We start from the raw sequence: 16,515 nt of genomic DNA on the forward strand, positions 1-16,515 counted from the left end.
TTTTTAGGTAAATTTAGTGGCTTTTGTTTAATGCTTTATGATATTGTTGAATGAAATTCATTTCTCTATGTCAAATTATGTTCACATATTTGTCTTTTAATATATTTGTACTTGAGTAACTATACTCCCAGAAAGTAAATACTACCGTGTTGCTACCTTTAGGCAAAACTATCATACCTTTTAAAAAGATCTTGCCCCCCAAAAAACAAACAGAAGGATGGAAAAAGAATTTAAAAAACAACTTCCACAGTCTCTTTCCAGTTTTATAGTACTGAGTGATTGTCTAGTGGTTATGAGCAGACCTTGATTCACATCCTGGCCCTCAATTAGCAGCTGTGTGACCTTGCATGGGTTACTTAGCTAGGCTGAGCCTGATCCTTCACCTGTAAAACAGAGATAACTGCTGTGAGGATTTAGTGATAGACACTTTTCCCAATGGGCAAGGACAGTGTCTGTCCTGTTGACACATACCTGCAGTGCCCTGCATGATGGAGGCATATATGGTACCCAGTGAACCTTATATTATAGACCCTCCGTACTATCACCTCATCACCAATAAGCAGACAAAAAAGTGCCACCACTCAGGGATTTAGGCTGTTATATATTTTCATTAAAATTTAACCTCTATTGAGGTTCCAAGAATCATTTCTTCAGCGTAAAGTTTCCCTGACATATGCTGAGGTAAGGAATTTTATTTCATAAATGTGTATACTATTAATTTTAAGTGTTCTTACTCTTACCCTTTCCGGCACTTCCTACTTGAAGTGTCTCTGTTTAGAAGGTCACTGAACACACTCTACTGGGGACATCTGTCTCGTGTAGGCATCATATTGGGCACAGCTGCTCTGGCAGCTTGCCCTCCCTTTCTCACGAGAATTGCTGCAGCTGACTGGCTCTGGGGCCATTCTGTCCCTACCCCTGGGCCTCCTTTCTGCTTGTAGGTGGCCTCACTGAAATGTCCTGAGATTCAACTTAGATGCCATATGGGGCTGAGCTTTGGACATTACAAAACTCAGGTGTACATGAGCAGCATTCTCATCCATCAGAAGACTTGCAGAATTTAGAGCAGGAAGACCCTGTGGAGAGCAAGTTTCTTGCTCTTTTGTGTGAGGAAACTGAGTCCCTGAGACATTAAGTGATTGGCTCAAAGTCACAAAGGTGGTTACGGGAGTCAGGACTAGAACTAAGGTGTCTTGACTCTAACCTAAATGCCTTTTCCACCTTCTCAGAACTAGAAAGCATTTCTGTACTGCCAGGTAACAGGTAGCTTGTGTCCGTTACTTCTTTTTTTTTTTTCTGTTACTTCTATATGGGCAAACCTATATCAGAACTCTCTTGCGTGTTTAAAAAAGAAAAAAGCTGCTTTCTCACGAACATTTGGTGGGTCACAGCCCACATGGGGATTTGTCAGACTTTGTCTCATTACTAGACTACTTTACCACTGACAACTTGGTGATAGAATTTCAAGCAGTACTTCAAAATCTTAAAAAAGCTCTCACATCTAGAGTTTACAGGAATCCTTTCCAGAGCTCAGCCCCTCTCTGCAATTTTAACTGTTCTTTTTCATGCTTTTCCGTGTACCTTAGCAACGCTGAAAAGCTGAGTATAATAGCAGAATCACAAATATCTCTGAAACTTTTGCTTCCTGAAACATTCTTAGTTGGATTTCCCTGTTGACTGGAAAAGGGGTTTTATTTTTAACAGAGATGCACAGTTTGAAAAGCAGAGTTAACGTCACTGAGAAAAGGCAGAAATCTGAAGATTTTTTTCTCCTGAGAGAAAAGGAAAAGAGATCAGGAAAAGAAGATAGCTTCAGCCTTTTAAAGACATAACACAATTAGACATTTTCAAATGGGTGGAGAGGATTGGTGAAATCACCTAGGGGCGTTTTTTCAGAATATATTTGAGGGGTTAGGGTGGGAGAAAAGATTTGGGTTTTTACCAGAGTTAGAGCTCCTAGGATACAAGAAGGACATACATGGTCTGATTTTTAAATAACTCAGAAGAAATTCATGTGTACAAAGAAAGATGTTTTAACATTGGGCTCTTCTTTGAAAGCAGATTCTTATTCAAATTAACCAATAGGAGCAGCCCTTAAAGAGGGAAGTCTCACACTTTAGCCATATTTTGAAGTTACCAAACAAGGGTCACCTTAGTGCACTAAGAAAGTGGTTCCCCAGAAAAGTCTATGTTCCCATATTTGTTTTCCATAAAATAGGAACAGCCCGAGACGTAGAACAAGTCAGAGGGAAACACTGCTCACCCTCTCTCCCTTCCTATTGGTGATCTGAGTTGGGCCTGCAGTTTGCAAATCCTCATTCTTTAGGCTGGTAAATCTCTCACCCAAGAAATGAGAATTGCACAAAGAAAGTGTGCTTAAACATGAATAATTATCTGAATGTTTCTTCTTTCCTTTTCGCCTAATAGAAAACATATTTTAATTATTCTTTACTGAAATCTTGCTGAAATGAAAGGAGCATGAAGTGGGGGTAGAGTGAGAGACATCTGGGAGAGAACCACAGCATTGTCCTTCAGGATTCCACACAGGGAGAGAGGCCTGGGCCTTGTTATTTTAGAGCAGCACGTGTGTGTAGGCTTAACCCAGCCTGACTAACTTCTATGTGTCTCCTCTCTGCCACATTAATACTTCTTTCTAGGGCTGGCAGCTGTTCCAGACCTGTCTCTTTACTTTCCTGAATTTAATTAGTCATCGCTTATAGTTAGTGTGAACATTTATTGTCCAAGCCAGGAGGCTTGAAATTGACAAGAGTCACCTATTACTAATTACATTGGACAACAGGTACAAATTGGGACTATCCCAGGCAAGCTAGAACTTACAGACACCCTACTTATACAGTCTCCAGGGTGGGTGTGGTGGCTCATGCCTGTAATCCCAGTGCTTTGAGAGGCTGAGGCAGGAGGATAGCTTGAGACTAGGAGTTTGAGACCAGCCTGGGCAACATAGCGAGACCCTGTCTCTACAAAAAATAAAAATTAACTGTGCATGGTGGCAGGCATCTGTAGTCCTAGCTGCTCAGGAGGCTGAGGCAGGAGGATCGCTTAAGCCCAGGAGTTTGAGGCTGAATTGCTCTGTGATCATGCCTGTGAATAGCCACAGCACTCCAGCCTGGGCAACATAGCAAGACCCCAGCTCTAAAAATAATAATAAAATTTGTTTTTAAAAAAGCAAATAAGGAAGTTTTTGTAAGTGCTGCTGTGGACCATGTGGTAGTAATTACCAGTTAGAAGATACATTGGAGAAGAAGCCTCATTTAATCTCATTGAAAATAGCAACGACTTGATAAATTTAACAAGAAATGTGCAAATCCTATATGTGGTGTTAGGAACTGAGTTGCATGCCCCAAAATTGATATATTGAAGCCCTAACCCCAAGCACCATAGAATATGACTGTTTTTGGAGATAGGGCCTTTAAAAGAGGTAATTAAATTAAATGAGACCATGAGCATGGGCCCTAATGCAGTCTGACTGGGGTCTTTATAAGAAGAGGGATGAAACATGCAGAGACCTCAGGAGAAAAGGCCGTGTGAGTACACCCTGAGGAGGCAGCTGCCTGCAAGCCAAGAAGAGAAGCCTCAGGGAAACCAAACTGCCAACCAACCTGCCAACACTTTGACTTTGGATTTCCAGCCTTCACAGCAACAGTGAGAAAATAAATTTCTGTTGTTTAAGCCGCCAGTCTATGGTATTGTGTTACAGCAGTGCTAGCAACTAATACAGACAATACTTGTAGAACACAAAAGTAGCCTTGAACAAACCTTCCTACATCTTCAGAAGGGCATTTCAGCATCATCAAGATATTAATCTTTACTTAGTTTATGCATATAATGTGACCTCAATAAAAGTATTAATAACTTTTTTTACCAGAGGTAAACAAGGTGATAACTGAAGTCATATGGAAAGCTTAAGCATGCAAACAAAACACTGAAAAGGAAGAACTGTGAGAGGGGCTGGCCCCTATCGGATATTAAAATCTCTATAAAGCCTTTATAATTAAAACAGAGTGGTACTGGGGCACAGACTAGAACAGGATGAAGTGTAGTGGAATTAAATGTCTAAAAGACTTGAACATTTATGGAACTTTTTTAAAGTGGCAACTCCAATCACTGGGTCAAAGATGGGCTTTTAATGAATGGTGTTGGGGTTAACTGGCTAACCATTTGGAGAAAGATAAAATTAGATCCATTCCTCATACCACAAATAAAACTAAACTCCAAAGGGATCACAGAGCTAAATAAATTATGAAACTTTATATGCACTAGAAGTATGCATGGATGAATTCCTCCTTATAATCTGGGTATAGGAGAAGGCTTTCTAGGACTCAAAAATAAATATGCAATAAAATAATATGTTGATAAATGTGCCTACCAAAAAATATACATAAGTGAAAAGACAAATGATAGTCATGGTAAAATATCCACAACATATATCACAGGCTAGTATCTCTAGTATGTTGTTTTTTTTAATGAAGGATGAAAATACCAAAAATGGGCAAAAGGCATAAGCCAACAGTTCAAAGAAAAAGATAGAAAAGCGCTCTCTGAAATACATGAAAAGATGATCAACTTTCACTATAAGAGAAATGTAAATTAAAATTGCACCAAAATGTCATTTGTCACCCATCAGGTTGTCAGGATTCAAAAGCTTGACGGACTCTATTCTGGAAGGTATGGGAAAAAGGCACTCCTATGTGACAGTGCAAAATGGTGCAACCATTGGAAAGGGGTACTTGACAATAACAAAGTTATATATACATTTACCCATTCACCCAGCATTTCCACATCTAGGAATTTGCCCTGAAGATACACCTTTGACAGTGCTACCATATATATGCACAGTCATTGCAGTATTACATTTTCTGGTAAAATATTGTGAAATACCTGAATGGCCAGATATGGGAGATTGTTAAATCACCTTTGGTGTTGTTATCTGTCAAACCACATGAGGAAGACCTCTGTGCACTAATATGAAGTTTTTCTCATATATAGGTGAAAAAAGCAAAGTGCAAAAGAGCCTATATAGTAGGCTATCTTTCTTTTTAGCAGTAAAGACGAAATAAGAAAGCATCCATTTATCTGCTTGCTTTTTTCAAGAAGAAACACAGGATAAGCCAGAAAAAAATGAAATTGGTGACCCTAGGAGGATGTTAAAATTGGAGGACTAAGTTAGAAGGGATGTGGTAGGGAGTATATTGTTTTGACTTTAAAATCATGTTAATATTGTCTGTATTTAAAAAGCAAAATTAAATCAACAAGAATGAGAGAGGGGAACTCCTAAAACTAAGCGCAAATAGCAACAGATATATTCAAATAAACTAACTGTGAAAGGGAGAAATTGAATAAAATTTCAAAGTAATAAAATAACACTGAAGAGAAGAGAGGGATGAATCCAAGTAGATTTTGAATGAATTTGAATGAATCCAAGTTCTTAGTATACCAAAAAAAAAAAAAAAATTAAAGAGAATAAACCCAAAACTTGTCTTAGTAGGTTTATTTTATAATTTCTGAAATTTTTTCAGTATATCGTAGAATTAAGCACATTCATAAATACTTTGATGTTGGTAGCCAAGGTTCTCACTGTTGAAATAAGGAGATACAGTTACGAAATAGAGAAAGGCAAATGAAAACCCTGTGGAGTTGGCTTAACACTTGGATGTAACAGCATAACCCATTTTCCAGTACACACACGCACACACACAGGGCTTAGAATCAATGTGGCTCCAGTAGACATACAGAACACAGCCAAATCCCAGATTTTGGTTTCTAAATACTGTTCCTCACTAAAGGGAACCAGAGATTGCTGGAGTGGCGGAAAGGGAAGGTAAGAGATAAGCCTGGAATGTCTTGTTCCAGAAATTAAGAAATACTCAAATAATTGGAACATGTTACAAAGGCACAGGGACTAGCTTGAACAGGCACCCAATGGCCAAATCTAAGACAATATGACCATCAAAATAGATAAAGATATTTATAGATTATAGCTCATTGTTTAAGAATCCACGAAGCCATACTGATGACTGTTATATATAGGCATATAGGCACAAGAGATGGAAAAGCACGTCTTCATATTAGAATTCTGACTAATAATGAAGGAATAATGGAGTTAAAGAAAATTCAGTTCACAACCATTATAGCAAAAATTTATTCAAGCAAAATGGATGCTAAATATAGGGGATAAAGCTTGATAAGGAACAGGATATTTACACAGTCTCGTGGTATCTCTCACTACTTATTAATTACAAAAGGAAAGATAAGAGACTGTCTATGGTGGAAGAAATGCACAATACCTTAACCAAGTGATCAGGATTAAACCTCAAACAGGCAGACACATCGTGTGCTTCTGTGCATGTGAACTGAGAAGGGAATGATACCACTTATCTAGTAGTCCAACCAAAAATCTCAGAGTTTAATCACGGGGAAGCATTAGAGGGACCCAAATTGATAAACAGTCTGTAAAATAACTGCCTGTATTCAAAAATGTCAGTAGCATGAAAGCAAGAAGGAAAAAAGACGCTGAAGAACTATTCCAGATTACAGGAGACTAAAGAAATATGACAACAAAGTACAATATGTGATTCCACCTTAGGTCCTGTATCAGGAAATTGCTACATAGGACATGGTTGAGACAGTTGACAGAGTTGGAATATGATTTTATATTAGATAAAATCATCAATGTTAAATTTCCCAAGTTTGATAACAAATGTGTATATGTAAGTTAATGTTCCTTTTGGGAGTTACTCTGAAATGCTATAGGGTAAAGGGACATGTATGTTACCTGCTCTCAGATAATTCAGAAGAAGTGTATTTGTGTTCTAGGGCTGGGGAATGGAGGAGAAAGAATAAGTAAGTTAATGTGGCAAGATGTTAAAAATTGGTGAATCTGGGTAAAGGGTATTTGAGTGTTCTTTGTACTATTGCGGTTTTTCTGTAAGTTTGAAATTATTTCAAAATAAGTTAAATTTTTTAAAGTTCATAGAAGTTTTTATAACTGCCTCAAACTAGAAATAACCCAAGCATTGAGTTGTTTTTTTTTCCCCAACCCAAGTATTTATCAGCAGAAGATAAAATTGTATCATCAGATAAATTGTAGTTTATATATATAACAAGATGCTACACACACACAGCATTGGATGAATCTCACATTTTGAGGAATACATATGCAGATTTTCAACTTGGGAAGCAGAAATACATTGCCCTTTGCTGTGGCTATTGCAAAGGCTAGTTCTTCCTCCCTGACTGCCCCCATCTGCAAGTAGTAGGAACAAGTAAGTCCCCAGTTCTAAAACTGTTAGGAAACAAGAGCTGCTAAAACAGATGCTCCACTAAGTGTTAGGTTGGTGCAAAGTTGCTGCAGTTTTTGCCATTAAATGCAAAAACTGCAATTATTTTTGCACCAACCTTAATGGACTCTGTGCGTGTGTGTTGTGAGAGGGAGGGGTCCTCTGAAGGATAGAGGACATGAAGGATTGCTGTCTGGTGCTGCATTTGTGGGGAGTGGTTTAGGGGCCAATGTTTCCCCCTTTTAAGGGTAAAAATCATAATTGAGACCATAGCTAGATGCCTGTAAAAGGCAAGTTGGGAAATGGTAACTCAAGTCACAGCAGCTAAAAGAAAAGGGAATGTTTGTCATTGCAAAGGTAATTGAAAGGTATTGGACTGTTTTGGAATATAAATTTTTATTGGCATTGGGGATCCCTTATCAGGAATGTTTCTTCAACAAAACAAAAGCATTTTATAGTTCAGATGACTATTGAAAGGTAGAAGAAGAATTTATGCTTTTAATGGTTTGGTTTGGGAAGATTCCATCACTGTACTAAAAAGAAAATACATTTATTATATACTCAAAAGATTTGTTCCTGAAGGATCAAATAGGGAAATAACAAATCTGATGCTATGGGATTATGTAGGAGTATAAAATATAGCACATGAGAAATTTTAATACTTTTTTAAAAACCTGTTTTTATCTAAAGAGCAATTTTCAGCTCATAAAAAAGTGATAATCCAAGTGTTAAGAGCACTTTTTACTGTAGAAATGATATAAATTATGCATAGATTCCCTGGAAAGCCCTCAAAAGTCTGCTAAATTCCTGTTGCCACCAAATATTGTTTCTTTGGGGAAATATATTCTGATTCCTAACAACCAACAATAATCATAAGTTTTAAATCTCTCCTCTCTCCTCTCATGCAGTTTATGAAATGGGTTGCTTTTCTCTTTGTAGCTGAGGCCACAGGAGCTGGAGGGATTGCAAAGACCTTTATTAGAGCATCCATCTGGTGACCCTGGCAGGGAAACTTAGGATCTAACCCTAGGATCTGGCTAGGGCTCTGTAACTGACTGTTAGCCAGCCCTGCCTTTCCAGGATAATTATATTTATAGTGGCTTTGCCTCAGGAGGTTTCTGGAGGTTGATGACCATGCCAATTATTAACTCCTTAGCTTCCTAATGTAGAACATTTAGGAGTGACAGGAGTTGTTTTCTTTGCTTCTCAACAGGTGCCTACCTATTGGGCCGCCTTTGTACCTTGAGTTTTCAGTTAGCAAAATGTGAATTGTATGAACTATTTCTTCCTTGACCTCACAGGTGGTGGTAAGGATTCTTGAAAAGTGGGTAAGATCCTTAGAAAAAAGATGTTCATAAAGTGTGACTCCTAGGACAGGATACAAGATAAATTCTGTCCCACAAAGCACCTCATATTTTGTATAATTAACTATCTTCATGGCATTTGCGTTTTCTACAGTTCACTGATTTTACCTCTTCAGCTTTATTTACTATGCTGCTTTTTTGTGTTAAAGTGAAGTAGTGTGTCAGCTTAAAACACTTGTGGTGAATAATTCATATCATTCAATAAGCATTAACTCTTAAATGTGAAGTCTTATCAGCCAGGGCTGTGAAATATAATTGTCAATGGTGATAAACAATTATGCTTTGGTTTTTAGTGAATGAAAAAATTAAGAATGAGGGAACCTTAACATTTTTAACCTAAACGATTGTATTTTGCCAACTTTCCTTGGGCAATTTGTGAATACTGCAAATCTCAGGCATATGTCATCAGTGATTCTAAAGGGATTGTATTTGTTCCTGCATTTGTTCTTGAGGGTAAAATAGCTTTTCATTTGAATGATGCTTTTGAGTTGGCAGCAGGACAGGGATCAGATAATTTGTTGTTGTTTACAGATTATGTTTTACTTTATTGTGATGTAATTATAGATCATAATTCTCATGTTTGTCCTTCTCTTTTTTCCCTTCCTTTTTCTAGTACTTCCTCCTGTGCTGGTTCCAAGACACAGCGAATATAATCCTCAGCACAGCCTCTTAGCTCAGTTCCGTAACTTAGGACAAAATGAGCCTCACATGCCACTCAACGCCACTTTTCCAGATTCTTTCCAGCAACCCAACAGCCACCCGTTTCCTCACTCTCCCAATAGCAGTTACCCAAACTCTCCTGGGAGCAGCAGCAGCACCTACCCTCACTCTCCCACCAGCTCAGACCCAGGAAGCCCTTTCCAGATGCCAGGTAGGTTGGAATGTTCAGTGATGTTCTGTAGTCATATCAGACAGTGTTATCACAGTGTCACGGAAAAGCTGGGTCAACCTGCAGTGGAGGGAGGTTTTCAGCCCTGGTATATGACATAGTGCTCTCGCACTTTTAGGATACAACTTTTGGTGAAAGGAGACCTCATAGCCAAGTAAGCAAATGTCTTATTTTATTTGTCAGGCACAGATGCTTGAATAAGCTATATTTTCTCCTTGTTTTTAAAAGGTTTTGAAACAGCTGCATCCTTCTGGGAGTGGCATAATTGTTACAGTCTTTACTCTTGATAAAAAGAAAAATAGTGTGTTACACACATTTGCTCTTATGAGAACACAACCTCAATCAGCATCGTTTTCATACATGGAAAAAACTCCTGTTGCAAGTGCAACCTCAGAAAAAATATTTCCTGAGGGATCCCACCCCCTACTTAATTAAATTCATTCAAATGATGATGTAATCCCAAGAAACGTATACTTTAACAACAAAGGAATTACAACAGAAGTACTGGAAACCATCTGCTTGTTCAACTTAGCAAAGACAAAAAACAATTATCCTCTTTTTCTAGACATAACTGATGGTGTAATGGTTATCAAAATAAATGATTAATAAGGACATTATATATTTTTAAGTTACAGGTTAATGAGCAAGCATCTCCAAAAAAAAAAAAAAAGAGTGCCAAATTTCTTGCCAGTAGACTTTAAGAAAGATACCCTAAACAAAAATATACTTAACATCTATTAATGTTTTCGGAAGGGAAAATGACTGGGCAAGTGTGTTTATTGGGCTGCTTGAAATGTTTTTAAGTAAATTTGAATTCAACATCAGTGCTAGGCCTTCAAAAATTGAAAAGTGGTCCACATTTATATTGCTTCCTTTTATTTACGTATTTATTACCTTCTTTTATTTCAATCTTGTTTATTTCACATTGTTTGGTCTGTTTTTCAGTCCAAAGCTGTTTGGGATGAGGGTTGGGAGACAGACTAGTTTAAAAAATCAAAGTAACTGGTGACTTCCTGTCTACCTCTCTCCCTTCCTCCTCACCACTAACCTGTATGATGGGCAGGTTAGTGGTGAGGAGATACATTTCAGAAGACTTTTGAGCAGTGGCAGCCCAGAGTGGCCCCAAGATTGAATTAAAGATTATTGCTTGAATTTACACTTTGTCCCTAAATGTCAGGGATTAAGGCAAAGGCCAAGTAATGGAAATATGGAAAACAGTTGCAAGGGATGGGAGGAGGTGCCTGTAGGAATAGTAGAATAGTATCAAGAGTTTTCGGGTCCCTCTTGGTTGTGCTGATGCCGTAGGTTGCCAATGAAATTTTCACCAGCTTCTTGGCAGAAATTCATTGACTTGGGCTCAGAGGAGGCTCTTTGTCTTTGTTCCTGGCTTGAGATAAAGCCGAGTCAGCCTTACAGCTGCAGAGAAGAGGCTGAATTAAAAGAAGCTGGAAAAGGGGCAAAAGAGGCATCCAGAGAAGGTCCCAGTAGTCCCATCTCAGTACTATGAGTTGTTGCTTGTTAGCAGCTGGATGTGAAGTTACCAGGTTGTGATTCAGCTGGAGAGTGAGTCTTGGAAATCACTGGGGCTCTCTGAAGGAACAACATGAGTAGTTTGTATTTGACAGTTGCTCTGAGTGGTCTCGATTACTTATCCAAACATTCACGATTCCCTCAGGTAAAATTTTGTCTCCAAGGCTCTGACACATATGCTAGATGGGCTCATGATAGCTAGTGAGGAGCTTGCTTTTGGATGGAAAAGGATTATTTGTGAGAAACCTATACCCTTTGTTTTATATTAAGAAAATGCAAGACTTGTATTAGTGTTCTTTGTTTAAAAAATCATGTTTGCCTCTTATTTGCCAGAAGAAACATATATGTAAATTCTGAAATAGAAGATAGCTGTGATAAACTGATTCATTTTCTGTTATTCTGTTACTAGAGATTTTAAATCTAGTGATTATTTAAATGAGTAGGGAGAATGTGGTCCTAACAGATTCCCTAAAGTCATGGAAAATTAACAGTTCAAATCAGTAGGCTATAATGAAACTCGGTAAATTTTCTAAAAGCCCATAGATTTAATGCAAAAAACCCTGAAGCTCCTTTTCTTAAGAAGTCCAGTGAAGCTTTCAGAGGTTTTCCATCTACCGGTGAAACTGAAATGCAGAGGTCCTCTCAAAGCAGATTATATTAAAGTGTGCTTAAAATACTCTTCTGATTGCTTTTAAACAGCATGATCCTGGATAGGCAAACAGCTTCTGGAACTGGCATATAGTATAATTCTTTTCCTCCCACTGAATTTTCCCAAAAATGTATATGATTGTGGCATGGTTAATACTTTTCAGAAATTGTACGTCAAGGCAGTACCTGTAGCATTTAGTCTTTTAATGGGGAGATTGAAATGACAACTTGATCTCTTGAGAATTTCAGTACAGAAGAGGATATGTGTTTTGAGCGTGTATGTTTACTAAGGGTTAAGAAATAACTTCTTTAAAAACTTTGTAGCTGATACGCCCCCACCTGCTTACCTGCCTCCTGAAGACCCCATGACCCAGGATGGCTCTCAGCCGATGGACACAAACATGATGGCGCCTCCCCTGCCCTCAGAAATCAGCAGAGGAGGTAAAACTAATTGCTGCCTGTTCCCTTTCTTAGAGTCTAAAGTTTGTCCAGATGTTACTTTCTCTCACAAATTTTCGTTAGTCTTTAAAAAGAGAGCTATTTGAGAAAAATAGAGCCCAATGTTAAGAGAAGCTCAGTACAATTGCTGGATAACAAGTAAGTCTTTAATTTAAAGAACAAATACACTGACTTAACTAATGAAGACCTGAGAATAATTTTGCAGTAATCTGTTTAGATCTTTAATACTTAATCATTTTTAACTGATGATGAGAATTTTTTTTTGTTTTTTTTGAGACGGAGTTTTGCTCTGGTCACCCAGGCTGGAGCACGATCTTGGCTCACTGCAACCTCCACCTCCCAGGTTCAAGTGATTCTCCTGCCTCAGCCTCCTGAGTAGCTGGGATTACAGGTGTACACCATCACGCCCGACTAATTTTTGTATTTTTAGTAGAGACAGGGTTTCACCATGTTGGCCAGGCTGGTCACGAATTCCTGACCTCAGGTGATCCGCCCACCTTGGCCTCCCAAAGTGCTGGGATTACAGGCGTGAGCCACTGTACCCAGCCAAAAAGAGTATTTTTAAATGAACAAAATGGTATTTAGAAACAATAAGTATAACAGTACTGAAGTAGAGTTTTCACTGGTGATTTCCAAAGTTGGAAGTTGGTATAACTGGGCTGTCCAAAGGCTTTCTTCTGTAATTAGGATAGATACACATAAACCCCATCTGTTTTTCAGCTCTTATGTATGTATAACTACAACTGGAACAAACTAATAGAATTTCTTGCTATTTGTTTCTAACTTTGTTACTAAAAGGAATTGAGGCACAAGTTTTTCCCCTTCTCAGCCTGAAGAACTTGCAAGCAGAAATGAAAATTTTCTTTCCCCCTTTAGTAAAGGGTGGGTCTTTGATTCCAGCGCTGTATATATCCTTAGCAGTGACCGAGTGGAGGATGCCATCATTCTTCCAGCTCTACATAGGCAAGTAGGATAGACTTAAGTGAGCAGAGAACTCAGGTAAATAAGTTTGGTAGACTGTCTGAGAAATCTGTTAGAATCCACAGTCACCCTGGCAAATAAAACTGTTCCTAAATAACCTCTCATGAAAGAAAGTGCTTTGCTGCTGCACTCAACACATGGCATGGGTCATGCAATTTATATAATGTTTATGCAAATTGAAGTTAAAGTGCAGTTTGGTTACTAGGTATGTCTTGTTTCATTTTAGTGCTTTTTTATTAAAATAGGAGATACTTATTAAAATAGGAGTTGCTTATATTTTTAAGTACTTAAAATTGATTTTGTCTCTATGACACATTATACAGTGGTAACTGCATGTCATTATACATTTATCCAAACCCATAGGATGTACACCATAAGTGAACCCTGATGCAAACCGTAGACTTTGGTTGTAGGATGAATGTCGGTTCATCAGTTACAACAAATGTGCCACTCTGGTGGGGGATATTAATAATGGGGGAGGCTAGGAAGGTGTCGGGGTGGGGGGCATATGGAAAATCACTCTATCTTATACTCAGCTTTGCTGTGAACCTAAAACTGCTTTAAACATCGATTTAAAAATTGGTGATGAAGGCTGGGCGTGGTGGCTCACGCCTGTAATCCCTAGCACTTTGGGAGGCCGAGGCAGGTGGATCATCTGAGGTCAGGAGTTCAAGACCAGCCTGGCTAACATGGTGAAACCCTGTCTCTACTGCAGATACAAAAATTAGCTGGGTGTGGTGGCGGGCCCCTGTTGTCCGAGCTACTTGGGAGGCTGAGGCAGGAGAATCACTTGAACCCAGGAGGCAGAGGTTGCAGTGAACCGAGATCACACCATTGCACTCCAGCCTGGGCAACAAGAGCAAAACTCAGTCTCAAAAAAAAAAAGAAAAAAAAAATTGGTGATAAACTCAAAGGACCTTTCTTGGATGTGCAGTGTCATAAATTGGAATGTACACCACTTTAATCATTATGATTTTTTAAATCTTTTTTATTGCCTCTGTATTTTATGGTTCCTGATTATCTCTTGAACATCTTATCAAACATAATTCTGAGTCAATGAACACTCTGGTTGGGGGAAATAACCCCTATCTCACACATCTGTGGAATTTATATTTGGGGACCAGGATACCAGGAGAGAATAGGCACAGTACCACACTATTAGGAGCATGTGGACCCAGTAACTATTATTACTAAACCCAAAATGTCTGATTTCAGGAAACAGATCTTTAAATTGCTTTAAGATTTTTTTCATTTAAATAGCTTTAATTTTTTTTTCCTTTATAGTTTATAGTCAGTTAATATTTTCACGAGGAAGGAATGTTGGCCATTTTTTTTCTTTCCCCCGCTTTTTTTTAACTTGTTTTTAACCTTTGGTGATTTTCCTAGAGCAGGAGTGAACAAACTACAGCCCACAGGCCAATTCAGCCTGCTATCTGTTTTTGTAAATAAAGCATTATTGGACCACAGCTGTATTCATTCATTACATATTGTCTATGACTGCTTCTGTGTTACAAGGGCAGAATTGGATAGTTGTGATAAAGATTATACAGCCCATAAAATCTTGCTGGCCTTTCACAGAAAAAATTCATCAACCTCTGACCTAGATGAATAGTATTTTGAAGTATCCTGATAGCTGATAAAAGCCTTCTGCTAATAATGTTGCAGTCTGCTTTAAGATTTGGCACTTGTAAATCACTAAAGTTTTGCTCTTTGAATTATAGCAAATTGACGTGGTAGAGTTGCTTAGCAAGCAGGGAAGATAGTGTATGTTTTTAGCTAACTACTTACATATGTAAAGCGACTAACTTATGTGTGGGTTTTTTCATGAGTATTTTCCTTGGTTTTTTTTTTGTGTGTGTGTTTGTTATTGTTGTTTTGTTTTGTTTTTTACCAAATTCTAAAGTAAAGTGCATTTTAGTATTTGTGGAATTTGATGTTAAGAACACAGAGGTGCTTCTCCCTTAGCAGTTGTAGTCTGGGCTTCTGATGTGAACTTTCTTTCTTTTCTTTCTTTTATTATTGTACACCCAAGACTTCATAAACCTCAGATCATTATATATTGGTATGCTGGAAATATATGGTTTGTATTCCTGGAATCTCTAAAGCAGTGGTACAAGAGGTTTTACTACAGAAGGAATTCATCTTTAAAACCTTTTAGTTGCAAATGTTTAGAACCATGTTCTGTTTGGAGATTTGTTAGTCTTAAGAGATTTGACTTAACAAGCTGCATCCTGTCAGTAAAGTTGGGTAATTTCCATTGTTGGCCCATTCTGGGAATGGAGAGACAAAACACACCTGCTCTGCATGACTTAAAGCAAGTATAAGGAAGTTAGCATGAAATCTGGATGAGAAAGATATGATTCATTCTGTAAGAATGGCCAGCTGGCAAGATTTCTTCCTGAGTTTGAGAACTGGAGCAACACTGTAGCTGTGATAGTTATTGGCAACTTAATATGAGGTAAAGTAACTTCTTATCAATAATTAGAAACTGATTTTCATGGCTTTGAATAAGCATAGGCATACTTAGTCTTTGCCAAAAGTAATTCATTTTTATGCCAGTACCTTTGGCATATTTTCAGTCTTCTATTGTTCTCTTCCCACTTATTTTTTCACTTGTCACTTGTTGTGTTTCTTTAGATGGTGAGCCAAAGTCTGTGGTAGGGGTGATTTCCATTTCTGCATATTACAGAGCAATTAGCATATTGTTAATATTCAGCAAAAGTTTTTGCTGTGCTTCCTTAGCTGGTGTTTTGGTTATCTGATAGTAATTGGAGAAAATTGTTTTCCAGTTTTCTCCAATTAGGAGAATAAGGAGAGTGTCATATTTAGTAAGAAGTACCTGCTTTAAACATCATAGAAAAACTGTATACATTATAATAGCAATTGCTTTTCCAGTGTCTTCATTCCATGATCCTGAGCCAATTCAACAACACGGTTTCAGTTTTTGAGAGCCTGAGGCACTAACCTTGGTTGATATAACATTTTCTTTCCTCTAGATGTTCAGGCGGTTGCTTATGAGGAACCAAAACACTGGTGCTCTATTGTCTACTATGAGCTCAACAATCGTGTGGGTGAAGCGTTCCATGCCTCCTCCACAAGTGTGTTGGTGGATGGTTTCACTGATCCTTCCAACAATAAGAACCGTTTCTGCCTTGGGCTGCTCTCCAATGTTAACCGGAATTCCACTATTGAAAACACCAGGCGGCATATTGGAAAAGGTGAGTTTTTGCTTTAACCTCTTTCAGATGTTTATCTGTTGTGTCCCTGTTCCTCCAGAGCTGACTTAAAATCATTCCTGTAACAAACTGTTGTAGCAAAGATCAGGTAATGTTCACTTGCTGCAGTT

The 16,515-nt window shown here is 38.2% G+C and overlaps 1 protein-coding gene across 3 annotated transcripts in view; it reads left to right on the forward strand.

The window, feature by feature from the left end:
- Positions 1-16,515, forward strand: part of SMAD1 (SMAD family member 1) — a 78,257-nt gene that overhangs the window by 49,631 nt on the left and 12,111 nt on the right. For 2 of the 3 annotated variants that reach the window (XM_054683412.2, XM_001148535.7), the window contains exons 3-5: positions 9,276-9,533; positions 12,054-12,170; positions 16,166-16,387. In XM_054683412.2, the coding sequence (XP_054539387.1) occupies positions 9,276-9,533; positions 12,054-12,170; positions 16,166-16,387 (597 nt within the window). The remainder of the gene's footprint in view (positions 1-9,275; positions 9,534-12,053; positions 12,171-16,165; positions 16,388-16,515) is intronic. The other variant, XM_054683414.2, reaches the window with a different exon arrangement.

The sequence above is a fragment of the Pan troglodytes genome, chromosome 3 (assembly GCF_028858775.2).
Source record: "Pan troglodytes isolate AG18354 chromosome 3, NHGRI_mPanTro3-v2.0_pri, whole genome shotgun sequence".
In the NCBI taxonomy this organism is placed as follows: Eukaryota; Metazoa; Chordata; class Mammalia; order Primates; family Hominidae; genus Pan; species Pan troglodytes.